The sequence below is a fragment of the Pectinophora gossypiella genome, chromosome 28, assembly GCF_024362695.1.
Source record: "Pectinophora gossypiella chromosome 28, ilPecGoss1.1, whole genome shotgun sequence".
Classification (NCBI taxonomy): Eukaryota; Metazoa; Arthropoda; class Insecta; order Lepidoptera; family Gelechiidae; genus Pectinophora; species Pectinophora gossypiella.
This window is the reverse complement of record NC_065431.1, coordinates 2,935,165-2,951,409: the sequence shown is the minus strand read 5'-3', so window position 1 is coordinate 2,951,409 and position 16,245 is coordinate 2,935,165. Positions and strand designations below refer to the sequence as shown.

The window sequence follows — 16,245 nt, the reverse complement described above, 5'->3', positions numbered from 1 at the left end:
TAGAGTGGCGATACCTACGACCACGGGCCGCTGAAGGGCCAGGCGGGCACACGAGCGGAGAGCGACCAGCGTGTGACTACACATACTTTTTTCATCAGCCCAGCTGTAAAAACAGTATGTTTGCCTGTTGAAAAAGATGTCCGGCTTATAGGGGTTCTTTCAAATATGTTTCCTCTCAGACGACGCCCTGAGCCGAGGTTCGCGCCTAACTGGGCACCCTCAGGCCTGTTGTCTTAAACGTTGTACCGGGTGAGAGCCTTCAACGCTCCATATTGGTCCGGCCTTCTGCGGCAAATCTACAATAAGTCACTTAAAAAAAAAGGCTTTTAGGGAAAATGTTTTGGGCGGAAGGCAAGAGGAAAAAGTAGCATGGAGAATGCTACTCCGACAAGAGCGTGGCTCTTAAATTGATGATGATGAGGGAAAATATCCATCCTTATATAGCGAAGAGTCCGGCTTCGTATTTTAGGGCCTGGCAACCCTGAGGCTTGCCTAGGACGTTAATCTTCCGTCAGCTCAAGAACCCTTTGCTTTCTTACTTTCTGACCCTCCATATTTCATTTGAACAGTCTTTTCTTTACCCGTATCTCTCTTCCCAATGTTTAGAACCACATCGGGAGTTTTCTTATGGTCGACTGTATTTAATAGGTTTAAATTATTTCCTACGCTAGTACTAGGGATAACAGCATTTTTGTCTCTTGAATTAAAGCTATTTTGTGTAGTAACTAGGTTGTCTTTCGGTGTTGTCTTATTAAATGTCATGCTAAAATCTTTGCCAACATATTTGGCAGTCGGCAGCGTAACATTTCTCAGAATGTTTGGTTTTCTTTTGTAGGGTTTTGTTTTAGTCTTATCGACTGTTCGCGGCGGGATTACGTTTTTTGTTTTCCTAACTTTATCAGTCTTGTAGTCAGGATTTACTTTCTTGATACACATTAGATTCAGTTCGTATGCGTTTCGGGTCTCTTTGGGGCCAGTAGGTTGTACAGTCTTATTGTCAGTGCCCGCTTTACCGTTTTTTTTTACTAACTGTGTACATACTAGCCTTGACAGTTCGCCGTTGTTAATCTCACCCAGAAGGTCGTGTACATTCATGCCTTGTAGGTTCTCGATCCCCGGGTTGGCGTCGTTTTCGATAAGCAACTGTATTGTTTTGTAGAAATGATCAGACACTTTTGACTTGTTGGCGCGGTCTGAAATTGTAAAGAAAAAGTTTATTTCACAATCAAATCAAATGTACTTTATTGCACACAAACACACACACACTCCAATACTTAGATGTAACCTATTCTTATTGATATAACTGCTGCTTCCCCTCAATCAACCGGAGGGGGTATGGAGCACACACGCTGCTCCACTGCAGGTTGGTGGAGGTCTTCTTCTTATCGTGTGGGTTGTGAGGTGACGTACCAACCTCATCAACCCTGGTGTCAGGGTTACTATTGAGCCGCCAAAGGCCCCTGACATGACTCACGTAACGACTACTTACTTACATCAGTAAGTAGTAACCGGGACCAACGGCTTAACGTGCCTTCCGAAGCACGGATCATCTTACTTTCGGACAATCAGGTGATCAGCCTGTAATGTCCTAACCAAACTAGGGATCACAAAGTGATTTTTGTGATATGTCCCCACCGGGACTCGAACCCGGGGCCTCCGGATCGTGAGTCCAACGCTCAACCACTGGACCACAGAGGCCACTTGGTGGAGGTGTTTTCACGGTTAATAGCCGGGACCAATGGCTTAACGTGCCCTCCGAAGCACGGTGGATACGGAACCATCTATCTCCCTTACCTTGTATACCTACATTATGTAAACTCATGCCTATTTCCCACCGGGGTAAGCAGAGACTGTGGGATTGCATTATATTACACTACTTACTGGCAGCGTCAAGGCAGGCAGCCTCGACGGCAAGGAAGAGCGCCGTGCTCCCAGAGTTGGGGTTCTGCAGGTTCAGCGACGCCGGTGAGGCGTCCATCAGTTGGCGGACATTTGTATAATTACCCATCTTACACGCCAGCATCAGCGGTGTGTAGCCTGGAAGGAAGAAAACAAGTTATAATGAGCAGCAAATCACAACACGGACATTTTTTCCGAGAATTATAATAACTTCTCGATATCAATTAACTACCTCCGTGGTTCAGTGGTTGAGCGTTGGGTTCACGATCCGGAGGTCCCGGGTTCGATTCCCGGTGGGGACATATCACAAAAATTAACAATAACAATAATGTTGTATATTACAAAAATTACTTTGTGGTCCCTAGTTTGGTTAGGACATTACTGCTGATCACCAGTGTCCGAAAGTAAGATGATCTGTGCTTCGGAAGGCATGTGAAGAGGTTGGTCCCGGTTATTACTTCCTCACCTCACCGAGCATTCTATCAGACCTAAACGATAGGTGACGAGCCGTATCGCCGCCGTATTATTATTATTGCGTATGGCAGACAAATATCCTGCTTGGATCAAATATCCAGCTTAAGCTCCCTTAACCAAGTCTCTGCTGCATCCGAACCGGTGTAGGATCGACTATGGAAAGTCAAACCATCACCTATGTAAATGGGGCTTAAAGGAGTCACCATACTGTGAATGTGGTCACCCGGACCAAACCATATCTCACATAGTGAACGAGTGCCCTCTGCACCGGTTACCGGGTGGTATAGCCGGGGTCCGGATTATAAAATCGTAAGTAAAAACATCGATGGTCGCTACAGCGAAGGTGCTTAGTATCGAAGGTATGCCTCATATAAAGCATTCTACATCGATGGTCGTAACATCGAACACTTTGCATCGAAAGGTCACTACAGCGAAGGTGCTTAGTATCGAAGGTTTGCCTCATATAAAGCATTCTACATCGAAAGTTTGCTTCGAAGCCTATATCAAATACGGTTCCTGTGTAAAAGCTGCCGCAATATGTAAGTATGGGGATTCAAACTTAAAGTGAACCAGTGTTTTACAAAGAAAAACATATTTTATTAACATTTATATATTTATTAATATTTATATATTTGTTATTATTATTTGTATGTCATTTCCATATCTCGAGCCTATGGAGGCCCGGACTTTTGGAAGGCGTGCGTGGGGCCGAAGCCAACACGTAGAGGCCCCTTAAGAAATAATAATAATAATAATAATAATAAAGTTTATTTAGGTAAAATCGAAGACAGTTTAATCTAAATGTGGTGTGATACCAACCGGCGATTATCCCTGTATGCACTATGGGAGTGCACCCAAAGACAATCCCCGGTTCGTGTAGAACTATTGCAAATTATGGGAACAAAGGGAACTGGGCTATTGGGTTGGGGGTTAGTGGACTGGGATACTGGAGCTATGGGGGACTATGGCGCCTGCTCGACCAATGTTGGTAAACATGGATAAAATGAGCAGGCGGTGACTCGCCACTCACTGGATGGGTCACCTATCTAGCCGAAGCGACTGGACGGCAAGGCAGCAACATGGTTGTGAGCAGCTCAGGGTGTCGAGAGGTGTACACCGCTTTCTGCGAGGCGGCATCTTTCACTTCCACCCTGCGAGCGTATAGCTCTAACGCCCCACTCTGGCCGGCCAATGAAGGCAAGCCAGAGGTGAGTCCTGCGGCCCCCGCTGGGGTCCACTCCGGCCGGCCAGTGAAGGCAAGCCGGAGACGGAGGACCTGATCGACTCTCGGGGGATCTCAGCTCCGTGGTGTCGTCACTCACCAACAGCTCGCCACAAGCTGGCCTGCGGAGACTGACTGCACTGTTGAATTCACCAGGTTCGCTGATGAATTCACCAGGGGGCGATGGGGTCGTACATCCCTACGCCTTTATTATATGTGTCTACACTCAGCGGGATCCCCTGTCTGGGAGACATAAGAGTAATGCAGAGAATTAGATCTGAATTTGTTCTACTGAATATCCTGAAAACAGAATTTGTTCCGTTAAAAAAACGGAAATACAAAGTTTTCTAACCGACCTCCAGCCAGCGGGATATTTCCCAAAGTTAAGTCTGATGAAGTATAAATTGGTATTAACTTTTAGATCTGTATTTATTCTGTTCAACAAAACAAAAAAAATACTTCTGACATCCTTACTTCAGCTACAATCAAGCTGCAATAAAACCTCCAGTCAGCGGGATATTTCCCAAAGTTAAGTCTGATGAAGTATAAATTGGTATTAACTTTTAGATCTGTATTTATTCTGTTCAACAAAACAAAAAAACTACTTCTGACGTCCTTACTTCAGCTACAATCAAGCTGCAATGAAACCTCCAGTCAGCGGACTTTTTCTCTCACAGCTTCAATTTGTACTTGATACATAGTTTTTTTTTATATTCTACTCACATAATATCTTTCAAATTCTATACTTTTTAATTTAAGCACTAGATGTACGAATAGGTAATTTAAGTGAAATTATAGTCGTAAATAGGTTATTTTTTATTATTTTAGTGTAAAAGTTACAAAAGAATGTCATTGAGAGAAAAAGTCCGCTGACTGGAGGTTTCATTGCAGCTTGATTGTAACTGAAGTAAGGATGTCAGAAGTATTTTTTTTGTTTTGTTGAACAGAATAAATACAGATCTAAAAGTTAATACCAATTTATACTTCATCAGACTTAACTTTGGGAAATATCCCGCTGGCTGGAGGTCGGTTAGAAAACTTTGTATTTCCGTTTTTTTAACGGAACAAATTCTGTTTTCAGCATAATTCAGTAGAACAAATCCAGATCTAATTCTCTGCATCACTCTTATGTCTCCCAGACAGGGGATCCCGCTGAGTGTAGACACATCTTTATTATTATTATTATTTTATATTTATTTATTGATTTATGTATCAAAAGTGGATGCAAATAGTTTCTTGATTATTTGTAGTTCTGCCCACCACTTCGGGGAATACGGGCGTGAGTTTATGTATGTATGTATGCATGCCATATATTTATTAAACGCTTATAAACCTTATGTCAAGCTTCTACTGAATTTTTGCCTGGATTCCGGGACATAGGGGTATCCGTGGAAACGAACGGGCTGGTAGGCTTGCTAATAACGCCATTGATTGTGGAGATATTGGCTTACTATAAGATCTACCCTCATGACCTTCTTGCTCTACCCAGAGTGTATCTACGTGGTTCGTGGAGGGAAGTTTGGTCTATCAGTTCTCAAACAAAAGGAAAATATTTCGCATCTATTCAACGTGAAACTCCTGCAAAACCTTGGTTCTCGCGGTTGCTGTTGGGCAAGACGGCATCGTGCATCCTGACTCGTATGAGATTAGGTCACGTTTGTAAGTCTGCTCATCTAATTAAATTTAATATAGTGGACAGCGCTTTATGTGAGTGTGGTGAGGTGGAGGATGTGGATGTGGAGGATATGCTCAACTTTTTCACACATTTACACAATCCTTTTCCTACTTCTATCCAGATCCTTTTATCTTCAAATAATCCTTCAGTCTATCGTTTATTAAGTATGTTTATTAATACTAATGATATTAAAATTTAACTTCCTCTTTTTATTATTATTTTATTATTATTCCTCTCCTGATCCTCACCTTTTCCAAATTCTGTTCTCTATCCGTTATTTTTTATTTTTGAAAAGTTTCCTCGTTTTAACGACTGCACAATAATAACATAATGATACCACGACAATTATCATTGAAGACCAAGATCACTCTCAAGATTTGTCATTGGCGCATCGCTAGCCACGGAAGCCAGAAGAAAAAAATAATTGCTTGTTTAAATATGTTTCACTATTATTTATTCAGAATGCAATTTTCCTGCTTAGTAAATAAATAAGTACAATGCATACTAATTGTATTTCAATAGCAGTCATGTAGCAAACTTTTAGGTACTATCGATGTAGGGTACTTTTGATGTAGGATATTTTCAATATAGGGTACTTACGATGTAGGCTACTTTCGATGTAGGGAACCTCCGATGTGGTAAATTCGATATAGAATGCTTTCTATGAGGCATACTTTCGATACTAAGCACCTTCGCTGTAGTGACCTTTCGATGCAAAGTGTTCGATGTTACGACCATCAATGTTTTTACTTACGATTTTATAATCCGGACCCGTATAGCCGAGCTGCATTGTGTGACGGATCGCCGCCGTAAAATATGTCGCTTAAAATAGCCTTTTAAAAAAACGATTACATTACGTTTGACCTCCAAAGTGCATTAACATACGCCAATGAACGAACAACTATGCGGGGAATCCCCAAAGTTATCCGAAACCAGATCTAAATGCCGTAATTTTCGTATAAACTGAGATAGGAGATTAAAAAGGCCACATTGAAGCAATATTCATTGAAAAAAAAAAGCAATATTGCAATTTGACATTTGTTTGCATTGCGCACTCACTTTTGTATGCGCAAATGTCAAATTGCAATATTGCTTTTACATAAACTGCCTATATACGTCCCACTGCTGGGCACAGGCCTCCCCTCAATCAACCGGAGGGGGTATGGAGCATACTCCACCACGCTGCTCCACTGCGGGTTGGTGGAGGTGTTTTTACGGCTAATAGCCGGGACCAACGGCTTAACGTGCCCTCCGAAGCACGGAATCATCTTACTTTTTCGGACAGTCAGGTGATTCAAGCCTGAAAAGTCCTTACCAAACAAAGGACAGTCTCACAAAGTGATTTCGACAATGTCCCCATCGGGAATCGAACCCGGACCTCCAGATCGTGAGCCTAACGCTCTAACCACTAGACCATGGAGGCTGTTATTAATTTATATCATTATTGAATAAATAAATTAAAGTTAATTGAGGGGAGGCCTGTGCCCAGCAGTGGGACGTATATAGGCAGTTTATGTTATTCAATATCAAAAAAAAAATTAAATCCTTAAAAATAAAATAAGACGCTCCTCTAAACAGAAAACCCGTACAGGTTTATGCGAGGAGTGAATGAATGCGCTTAACTCGCTATACTTAATTAGTAGGTAGGTACTACATACCTAGTTTAACTTGCGCCCAGATAATACTTCTTTAATTCTATTTTACATTGTTTAGTTCCTACACACATGTCTGTGTGTAGCCCCACATATGATTCTACTAACTATATAACATATTACAGCATGATCAAATGAAATTCTTATAATAAAATCACAAATATGATATATAGCATGATCGAATACCACTAATTGATATATATATTTAATGTTTTTATTTATTATGACCATCACGCAGTCCGCTAAAATTTTCCAACACCCTACCAGGGTCATGTACTCACCTTATTAATCATAAATCATTATAACATCTTGTATAATTATGTGCATGAAGCAATAAATAAACTATAAAGGACCTGTCAAATCTTCAGGTTAGGTAAACGGACCCTGTGACAACGGGATAATGCAAGAGATGATGATGATGAATAGACAGACAAATTAGATAGGTACTTGTACTCACCATCACCATCGACCATCTGGCACATATGGTCCGTCAGTATAATAGCCAACTGCGCGTCAGACTTCAACTCATAAGCAGGCTTCCATAACTCGTCATGGTCTTGTAGAATATCCCTGAAAAAATCGACAGAACACAAGTTCACAACTATATTCCCAAATGGAGTAGTCACTGGTATAGTCATGAGCAATATAATGTACCCACTTTAGGACTCTGTTGCACTAACATATTTGACAGTTAATGAGACTTACAGTGCAATTTGTCGAAAAAATTCATGTGACATGGTACCAAAATGTATGCATATTGATGCTCGTGACCATACATCCATCGCAAGATGAACTAAGTACCCACACCACACCGAGCTTTCTGTTAGACTAACGGAGTGGCGGCCTTACGGTGGGGCGAGGTATGCCAACACCAAAAAATAAATAGTTTTCATCTCGAGCTCCTCCGTGCTTCGGAAGGCACGTTAAGCCGGTGGTCCCGGCTGAATTAGCAGTCGTTAATAACCACCAATCCACACTGCGCCCGCGTGGTGGTTTAAGGCCCGATCTCCCTATCCATCCATAGGGAAGGCCCGTACCCCAGCAGTGAGGACGTTAATGGGCTGATGATGATGATATCAATGGTAAAAACCCCCAATGTGTGACACTCACCTAGCGTGTCTGGTTATGTGTTGAATGTGGGCGGTGAGATGGTCGGAGGACACCTCAGCAGCTAGGTGCAGGCTGGTGCGGTGCTCGTAATCAGTCAGCAACGGGTCCGCGCCGTACCGGAGCAGCATCACGGTGTACTGCACCGTGTCTTGGAATATTGACATCTGGAGCGCAGTCTGTTGGAACAACACACCATAAACATCATCATCTCCTGCATTATCAAATCAAATCAAAAATCAAATCAAATATACTTTATTGCACAGAACTACATTCCCATTTCCATTATCCCGTTTTTCACAGGGTCCGCTTACATAACCTCAAGATTTGACAGGTCCGGTTTTTTTTTTACAGAAGCGACTGCCTATCTGATTTTCCAACCCGCGAAGGGAAAACCAGCCGTAACTCGTAACTCCGAAACGCATTTCTCGGGAATGTGTAATTTCGAAAATCGTAAGTTTAGGCCCGTTCCACGAACACGTTCGCAACAGCACACCCCGAATACTTCATACAAACAACCTCGTTTTACACAGACACCACACATTGACGTAATCGTACTCGCATCTGTGTGTGTGTGACGTCTGACGCCATAATGATTCAAGTCTAAACTATGTCCGAGGGGGGGGTGAGGTAAACCTAGCTCAGTCGCTGGTGGGGAGCGGAGAGTTGCCGTTCTATACGTAGTATTATTCCTTATTCAAAAAGTTACAAGAGAGCAGGCTTCGTTGGTTTGGGCAAGTAAAAAGATCTCCCGATTACGTGGGTAATGTTACAGCCAATCTAAATGTACCACGGCTTAGACCAAAAGGACAACCAAAAACGGTGGGCGAATGTGGTCAAAAAGGACATGTGCTCATGCAATGTCTCCGAGAACGACACGTCCGATCGAGCGAAGTGGAAGAGAAGTACGAAGAAGGCAGATCCCACCGTCGGATGGGAATAAGAGAGAGAGGCCCATGGAACCTGCGACCTTACAATGAGAGTCAAGCGTTCTTAAGCGTAAGCTGTTCAACGCCATCTATATTGTGTTTAGAAGAAAGAAAGAAAGAAAGAAACGTTTATTATAAAGGGACACCACAGTAACAAATACAAAACAAATATATAATTTAAAACACGGAGTAACACACAACTTACAATCAAACAAAACACATAATAAAAACAACATACACGAGAAATACAAATAATTGAGTGTATGGACTGGTCAACGATGGTGGTGGTGTCCTTTATAAAAGGGCCTCACTCAGCATAAGCCGCGGCGCTAGCCACGACGCTGGTATTCTGTGGACCCTGCTAAGTGAGGCACGGAAGCCGTGTCTCCCACAAATACAACTTGAATGAATACATAATAATATTTACTTATACTATGAAAACAAAGTAGTTTACAAAAACATAATTAAAAGCGTGTGTGTGTGCAGTGTATCTACAAATACATGAAAGAAATACAATAATACTTACAAAACAATACATATAAAACGATAAAATAAACAAATAAATAAAGTTAGAAATGTTAGAATGTGTTTTTGGAGAACGTAGCCTGGAAAGTCCCTCAATACACTTGCCAATCCATTCTGCGTCAAGTTTACGGGGTTGCCGATCAGATCAGATCGTGTAGTCTAATAGCAAATCGGTAGGGCGTAACCATGGTAACCACGCTCTCGAGCGAGTTGGTGGGGAGTCCCCATGGTAACCACGATCTCGAGCGAGTTGGTGGGAAGTCACCATGGTAACCACGATTTGGAGCGAATTGGTGGGGAGTCGCCATGGTAACTACGATCTCGAGCGAGTTGGTGGGGAGTCACCATGGTAACCACGATCTCGCACGAGTTGGTGGGGAGTCACCATGGTAACCACGATCTCGAGCGAGTTGGTGGGGAGTCACCATGGCAACCACGATCTCGAACGAGTTGGTGGGGAGTCACCATTTTAACCACGATCTCGAACGAGTTGGTGGGGAGTCACCATTTTAACCACGATCTCGCACGAGTTGGTGGGGAGTCACCATGGTAACCACGATCTCGAGCGAGTTGGTGGGGAGTCACCATTTTAACCACGATCTCGAACGAGTTGGTGGGGAGTCACCATTTTAACCACGATCTAGAGCGAGTTGGTGGGGAGTCACCATGGTAACCACGATCTCGAGCGAGTTGGTGGGGAGTCACCATGGTAACCACGATCTCGAGCGAGTTGGTGGGGAGTCACCATGGCAACCACGATCTCGAACGAGTTGGTGGGGAGTCACCATGGTAACCACGATCTCGAGCTAGTGTAAGTAAGAGCGTCGACTTTCCCAATCTCGATGTGACCTTGACGCATCATTCTGGGTTGATTGGGTATTGTAATTAGCGCTTAACCCTAAAGGTTGATGAGGTCACGGACTTCACAACGCACACGAGAGAAGTAAAGAATCACCCACTGTAGTATGACCGGGTAATCGGGTAGTGACATGTGTGTGAGTGCAATGTTATGTACTTCCCCTAATGTTCTTATCAGGAGGAAAACTAATTTTACATAGGCCATGTGTTCACAACCTACCTCTGATAGACTACGCAGAAATCAATGACAAATAAAAAGTAGGTATATTACAAAATAGATACATTCCTTCACTCTGGCGAGCAGTGGGTGTAAATGTCGTGACCAGATCTTAGAATTGATCATTTCATGATGTGTTCGATCATTACATGAAATGGTCATCTTTCATGAAATAGTCAACTTTAGGGTTACCCTAAATATAACATAATACTTGAATTTACGTATTAGGTAGATACAGGATGCTAGTGACATCGTAACGAATACTGAGGGGGATGATTCAGGCCATGATTCTGAGTTGATATCAAGTGGAATTTCCTGTCGGTAAATAAATGAAAATTTTAGAGTATTTTTTAATAAAATTATTTTCTGTCCCATATTGTGCTTTAAGCTGAATAGATAGAACCCTTTAAAATAATAAAAAACAAAAACTCGGTATCTTAATTAAAAAATAACCACTTTAGTAATAAGATCTACTCACCATGTTTCCAGCAGGTATATCCAAGGACTCCTGTTTGTTCCGCAACACCAAACAATGTCTTCTGAGAAGATCCAAGTCGCCATTCAACACTGCTCGATGGATAGGCCTGAAGTTAACATTGTACTCATTAATTATTATTACCATTTGTAAGTCGTTTCCATTTCTCGGGTTGGACTGTTGGAAAATGTGTGTGGGGCCGGCCGAAGCCAACACGTAGAGGCCCCATGAGACAATGTAATCTGAATGTGGTGTGACACCAACGTACGATCATCCCTGTATGCACTATGGGAGTGCACCCAAAGACAATCCCCGGTTGGTATAGGACTATTCCAGATTATGGAAACAAAGGGAACTGTTATTATTAGCATCCATGTGTGTCCCACTGCAGGGCAAAAAAGCCTCTCTTCTATTCTTCCACTCACGCGTGTAAGCATGCTATAACGCGCATAAGGATGCTATAGCGTGCCTACGCATGTTTAAGCATGTCATAGCGCGCGTAAGGATGCTATAGCGTGCCTACGCACGCGTAAACATGCTATAACGCGCATAAGGATGCTATAGCGTGCCTACGCATGTTTAAGCATGTCATAGCGCGCGTAAGGATGCTATAGCGTGCCTACGCACGCGTAAACATGCTATAACGCGCATAAGGATGCTATAGCGTGCCTACGCATGTTTAAGCATGTCATAGCGCGCGTAAGGATGCTATAGCGTGCCTACGCACGCGTAAACATGCTATAACGCGCATAAGGATGCTATAGCGTGCCTACGCATGTTTAAGCATGTCATAGCGCGCGTAAGGATGCTATAGCGTGCCTACGCACGCGTAAACATGCTATAACGCGCATAAGGATGCTATAGCGTGCCTACGCATGTTTAAGCATGTCATAGCGCGCGTAAGGATGCTATAGTGTGCCTACGCACGCGTAAACATGCTATAACGCGCATAAGGATGCTATAGCGTGCCTACGCATGTTAAAGCATGTCATAGCGCGCGTAAGGATGCTATAGCGTGCCTACGCACGCGTAAACATGTTATAGCGTGCTTATGCATGCGTAAGGATACTATAACATGCTGACAGAGGTGGTTCAACCCTAATCGAAGTGGACGAAGTTGCGGGCAGTAAGCCAGTATACTTACAAATATCCCTCTTCATCATGTTGCAGGCAGGTTTTCCAGTCAAGGATAAGTTGAGCCATTAACAGCTTATGTCTTTCTTCTTTTGACGGGATAGTCTTCAACACCTCTGGAGTCAAAGTATGGGATGAGTCTTCACATTTAATATTTAATGAAGCAGCTACATTTGTTTCATTATCAGTACGTTGACTGATCATTTCTAAGATGTTGTTTGGATACAAAATAGCCGGATTACTGTAAGCGGAGAACGATGACAAGTTACCAATGCTCCCTTCGTTGCTGTTACTGTTTAATTGAATTTCAGGCAGTTCCCCATCATCTTCCAGTGTGTCAATGACTTTATTTTGTTCCTTATTTGGTTGAAGGACTTCGCTTGGAAAATTGTCTGGTTGAATGATAACTCTTTTAATTTTCTTCGTAGGTGTGTCTTTAACAACATATGGTGTTAAAACTGACCGCTTTATCCGTTTCTTCTGTTTCATTTTGAAAATCAACTCCATGCAGTTCTCGTCGGTTTGGCAGTGTTTGTCTACCGTGGTTGCAGATTCTAAATTAGACTCAATTTTGTTCTCCGTTTGGCACATTTGATCCTCAAATTGGTTTTCTAAAAGTAGAGCCATAATACCTCTGACCTTTAATTCAAGGTTTATAACAGAGCAGAGCGTGGAGAAAACTAAATCATAGTTGTTCTGTCCTATAAGTCGGGTTAGACGATCAGATGTCTTTTCAAAAGCAACCGTTCCGTCTGAGAGGTTTGTAAACTTTGCTATGGTCCTACTGCTATTTGATATCTTGTTTAATCTATTTATCAAGACCACCTTGTGGGGAAGTCCCTTTAAAAAGTCCCCGGGGCAAGATTCATATATCACTTCTTCCTTGAAAAAGGTTTGTGCTTGAGCTAGCATTATGTTCTTAAACAATTCTTTAGAATTCTCACCTTTAAGTACTGTTATTTTCCTATTTCTGTTGATGACAATGTGAGGTTTACCCGACGTAGATGCCAATGGGGTAACAATTCTACTTTTTGCCACATTGATAGTCTTATGCTCCGTCATTTTTATTCGTATTTTTTATTATATTTCAACGAAATTCGTGTTTGTTTTGTTATTTACACTAATATTCGAGTATGTCCAGACACCACTATCGTAAAATAAGCACTATATTATCACAGAATTCACAAACAGACACAAGCTGGGGAAACTACGTACGTAAATTATAATTAAAACAATTTAAATTCATAAAATTAAAGGATACTCGTTTAAATACAATGTATACATTTACATTTACTGCTAAACTTGACACAGAAATTGCAGAAAATATAAATCTATCAGGGGAAATCCCAAATACGACAAGGAGAATGTCGGTACAGTAGAAAAGAACTCAATCATGTGTCGAGGGTGACCAGACACATATTATTGAATTCCCCATTAATTTCCTACAAAAATTAGACTTTTTCCCAAACCTCTTTCTTTTCTTAAGTACTTACATAAAGAAAAATATACGAAACTCACGTCGTAATATTACACCATACACGTGTGGCGAATTACGCTCACGATTGATTTACATAAGATTCTTTTATATGCGATTTACCTATCGTAATAATTTTAATTATTGTTAATTGTTAATATGTACGATGTAACAATATTATTTAGTTCATTTCCGAACGTTCATTTTAAAATGTCAGTTTCTGAACGTTCCCTGTTTGACATTAGATAGAGCGACTTTTGAACGCGCACGCAACATGTCGTAACTTGTCCGCCTTACCATAACTTTTGTTTTTGTCTAACAATTTAAAGAAAATATAATTACTTTACACCAAGCCGTTTGCTGTTTAAATCTGAGCCACCATCATACACAATACCATCAAGAACACTATCCAGAACATCAGGACTACGATTCTCAATACACGAAACACGGATACACTACCATAGAATAAAGAATAATACTACGTATTTCAGAACGGCAAGTCTCCACTCCCCATCACCAGCTGAGCTAGGTTTACCTCACCCCTCCACAGTCACACGTCACACACACAGATGCGCGTGTACGATAACGTCAATGTGTAGTGTTTGTGTAAAACGAGGTGTTTTGTATGAGGTGTCCGGGGTGCGACACCACTGTATATTGTGTTGTACAGTCACTGTACACAACTAACGTGCCTGGTGGCTAGGCCTGGTGGTGCCTGGTGGTGGGATTATGGATATTAAATTGAAATAAATAATTTGAATTAAACGGGCGATGTCGTCAAATTTCACATATAAAAAATAATTATAACATTAAAACAATAAAAATGTTTTCCCCGTCATCGTTTTACCCCAAAACATTCCCAACAATATTTATATATTTTCCCCAAAATTGCGAAAAAAGACCTAATCTGGCAACCCTGCATGTTGATTTGTTTTTTTGACAGCTCGGCGCAGTACCTATTAAAAAACGATAAACTTGCGTTTGTCAGCCATGCATCTTGTTTTAAATTAACGTTAATTAATATCGTATTTACATAAAAATACAAGCAATAATTTGGTTTTTAAAACTTTTACGCTACGAATACCTACTTTACGTTTTCTGAGGAATTATCACTATAGACTTTTATTACATTTGAAAGTACGCGCGCGCGTTTTCGTACTATATCCGATTCTTATCCAACCCGAGTGCGAGAATAAAAAGATATTTGGATCGATTTAGTACTTCGAACCTCAGAAGTAAAAATTATTACTGTAAACACAAAAATATCTCAGAATCTTTTGCCTTTTTATAAATATCCAGTTTGAACTTAGTTATTTGCCACAAATACCAAGTTGATTTGCCAAAAGTTTGTATGTTACCTAAGTAGGTACCTACGTAAGGCCTAACTGAATGTTTGCAAAAATACCAAAGAATCTAGGATAATAGCCCCGATTCCTGAAGACACATCCTATTTTTATTTTAAGTTATCATTTTCTTATCCGCCGAAAAGGAAAAGGACGGATGATTGACAACTGTTAATTTTAAAATAAATGAATAACCCGGGCGAATACAATAGGCACCTCGCTCATATGCAACCCATTTGACATGTGCTGTCATCTTAATTCTGCCGGGTTATTGGCCAATATACAATTTGGAAGGCAATTGGAAGGGCTTTTTTTCTGGCTAAGTTTGACGTGTGTTCAATAAATTTTCACTTTCCGCGTCGTTTAGAAAAGCAACACAATCCTTACATAATGTGATCCAAATATCAAACAAAAAATATTTTTATAGGTAATACGCTTCTGCCATTACAATATATTTTTGAATAAATATGTACTCGAGTAATGAGAAAATAGGTAATTATCAATAAATGGCGACAGCGCTATCTATATTATTTTTTGGGAACGTAGCTTCATATTGCATAGTAAGGGTCGAACACAAGGTCTTTGGGTCGAACCATGGTAGGTATAGTATGAAAACATCATGGTAGGCTCAAAACTTAAAACTGATGGCTAGCTTTTCAAGGTTAGCCCAACTGACGTCATCCCCCTCTAAGTTGCCTTTTCGTACAAAATAAATTACCCACGACCAATGTTTTTAATTTACTTTGAAAAGCAATTTTGAACTTTTAGTAAAAGATTTAATTATTTTTACATACAGGGTGTTAGTGACATCGTAACGAAAACTTTGAGGGATGATTCAGACCATGATTCTGAGTCGATATCAAGTGGATTTTTCCGTCGCAAAAATCATGTATTTTTTTTAGTTTTTTTAAATTATTTTCAATTCTATACTTTTGCGATGGAAAATTACACTTGATATTATCTCAGAATAATCAGCTGAATCATCCCTCTCAGTATTCGTTACGATGTCACTTACACCCCGTACAAGTACATACGGTAGCCATACAAGTAGGTATGGGTGTTAGTGACACCGTAACGAATATTGAGGGGGATGATTCAGACCATGATTCTGAGTTGATATCAAGTGGAATTTCCTGTCAAAAAATTCATGATTTTTTTGTTTTTTTTTTTTAAATTATTTTCCTATCCATACTTTTGCGACGGAAAATTCCACTTGATATCAACTCGGAATCATGGTCTGAATCATCCCTCAAAGTTTTCG

General features: G+C 41.0%; 1 protein-coding gene across 1 annotated transcript; it reads right to left on the bottom strand.

The window, feature by feature from the left end:
* Positions 1 to 425: 425 nt before the first annotated feature.
* On the bottom strand, positions 426 to 13,466 carry LOC126379144 (uncharacterized). The gene is made up of 6 exons (XM_050027786.1): positions 12,178 to 13,466; positions 11,037 to 11,142; positions 8,033 to 8,208; positions 7,380 to 7,492; positions 1,882 to 2,037; positions 426 to 1,193 (listed from the first exon to the last, which is right to left on the bottom strand). The coding sequence occupies exons 1-6, from the start codon at positions 13,227 to 13,229 to the stop codon at positions 517 to 519; spliced, it is 2,280 nt and encodes a 759-aa protein (XP_049883743.1). The 5' UTR covers positions 13,230 to 13,466; the 3' UTR covers positions 426 to 516.
* Positions 13,467 to 16,245: the final 2,779 nt, after the last annotated feature.